The sequence below is a fragment of the Acanthisitta chloris genome, unplaced genomic scaffold (assembly GCF_000695815.1).
Source record: "Acanthisitta chloris isolate BGI_N310 unplaced genomic scaffold, ASM69581v1 scaffold10182, whole genome shotgun sequence".
In the NCBI taxonomy this organism is placed as follows: domain Eukaryota; kingdom Metazoa; phylum Chordata; class Aves; order Passeriformes; family Acanthisittidae; genus Acanthisitta; species Acanthisitta chloris.
In genome coordinates this window covers 1,512-1,831 of record NW_008658787.1, presented here as the reverse complement: position 1 = coordinate 1,831, position 320 = coordinate 1,512, and the positions used below count along the sequence as shown (strand labels likewise).

Genomic DNA, 320 nt, shown 5'->3' with positions numbered 1-320 from the left:
TCCTTACGCAATTCCTCCTCTTTCTGGTGGGGGATGAATGAGGGGGCTGTCTGTCAGCAGGCCAGTGGCTTCCTTCGGTCCCCAAGGGCTACTGGCTGCCCCCCCGTCCCCCACCTTGGCCTGTTCCCAGAACTGCTCTCGGTTGAGCCGCTTCATCTCCACGGTGGCGTCAGTTTTCTGGTAAGTGGTGCCCTGGGAAGGAGGAGAGGCAAGGGAGGGTGGAGGGGCTGGGATCAGCGAGGGGGGATAACAGTAAGTGGCACACGGGGTGAGGGGCTGCGGCAGACAGGAGCCCCGGGTGCGAGGGATGTCCCAGACCC

At 63.8% G+C, this 320-nt stretch overlaps 1 protein-coding gene across 1 annotated transcript in view; it reads right to left on the bottom strand.

Moving 5' to 3' along the window:
* Positions 1-320, bottom strand: part of LOC103812208 (drebrin-like) — a gene marked incomplete at both ends in the record, with an annotated part of 1,690 nt that overhangs the window by 602 nt on the left and 768 nt on the right. The window contains one exon of the mRNA XM_009085218.1: positions 8-192. Within this exon, the coding sequence (XP_009083466.1) occupies positions 8-192 (185 nt within the window). The remainder of the gene's footprint in view (positions 1-7; positions 193-320) is intronic.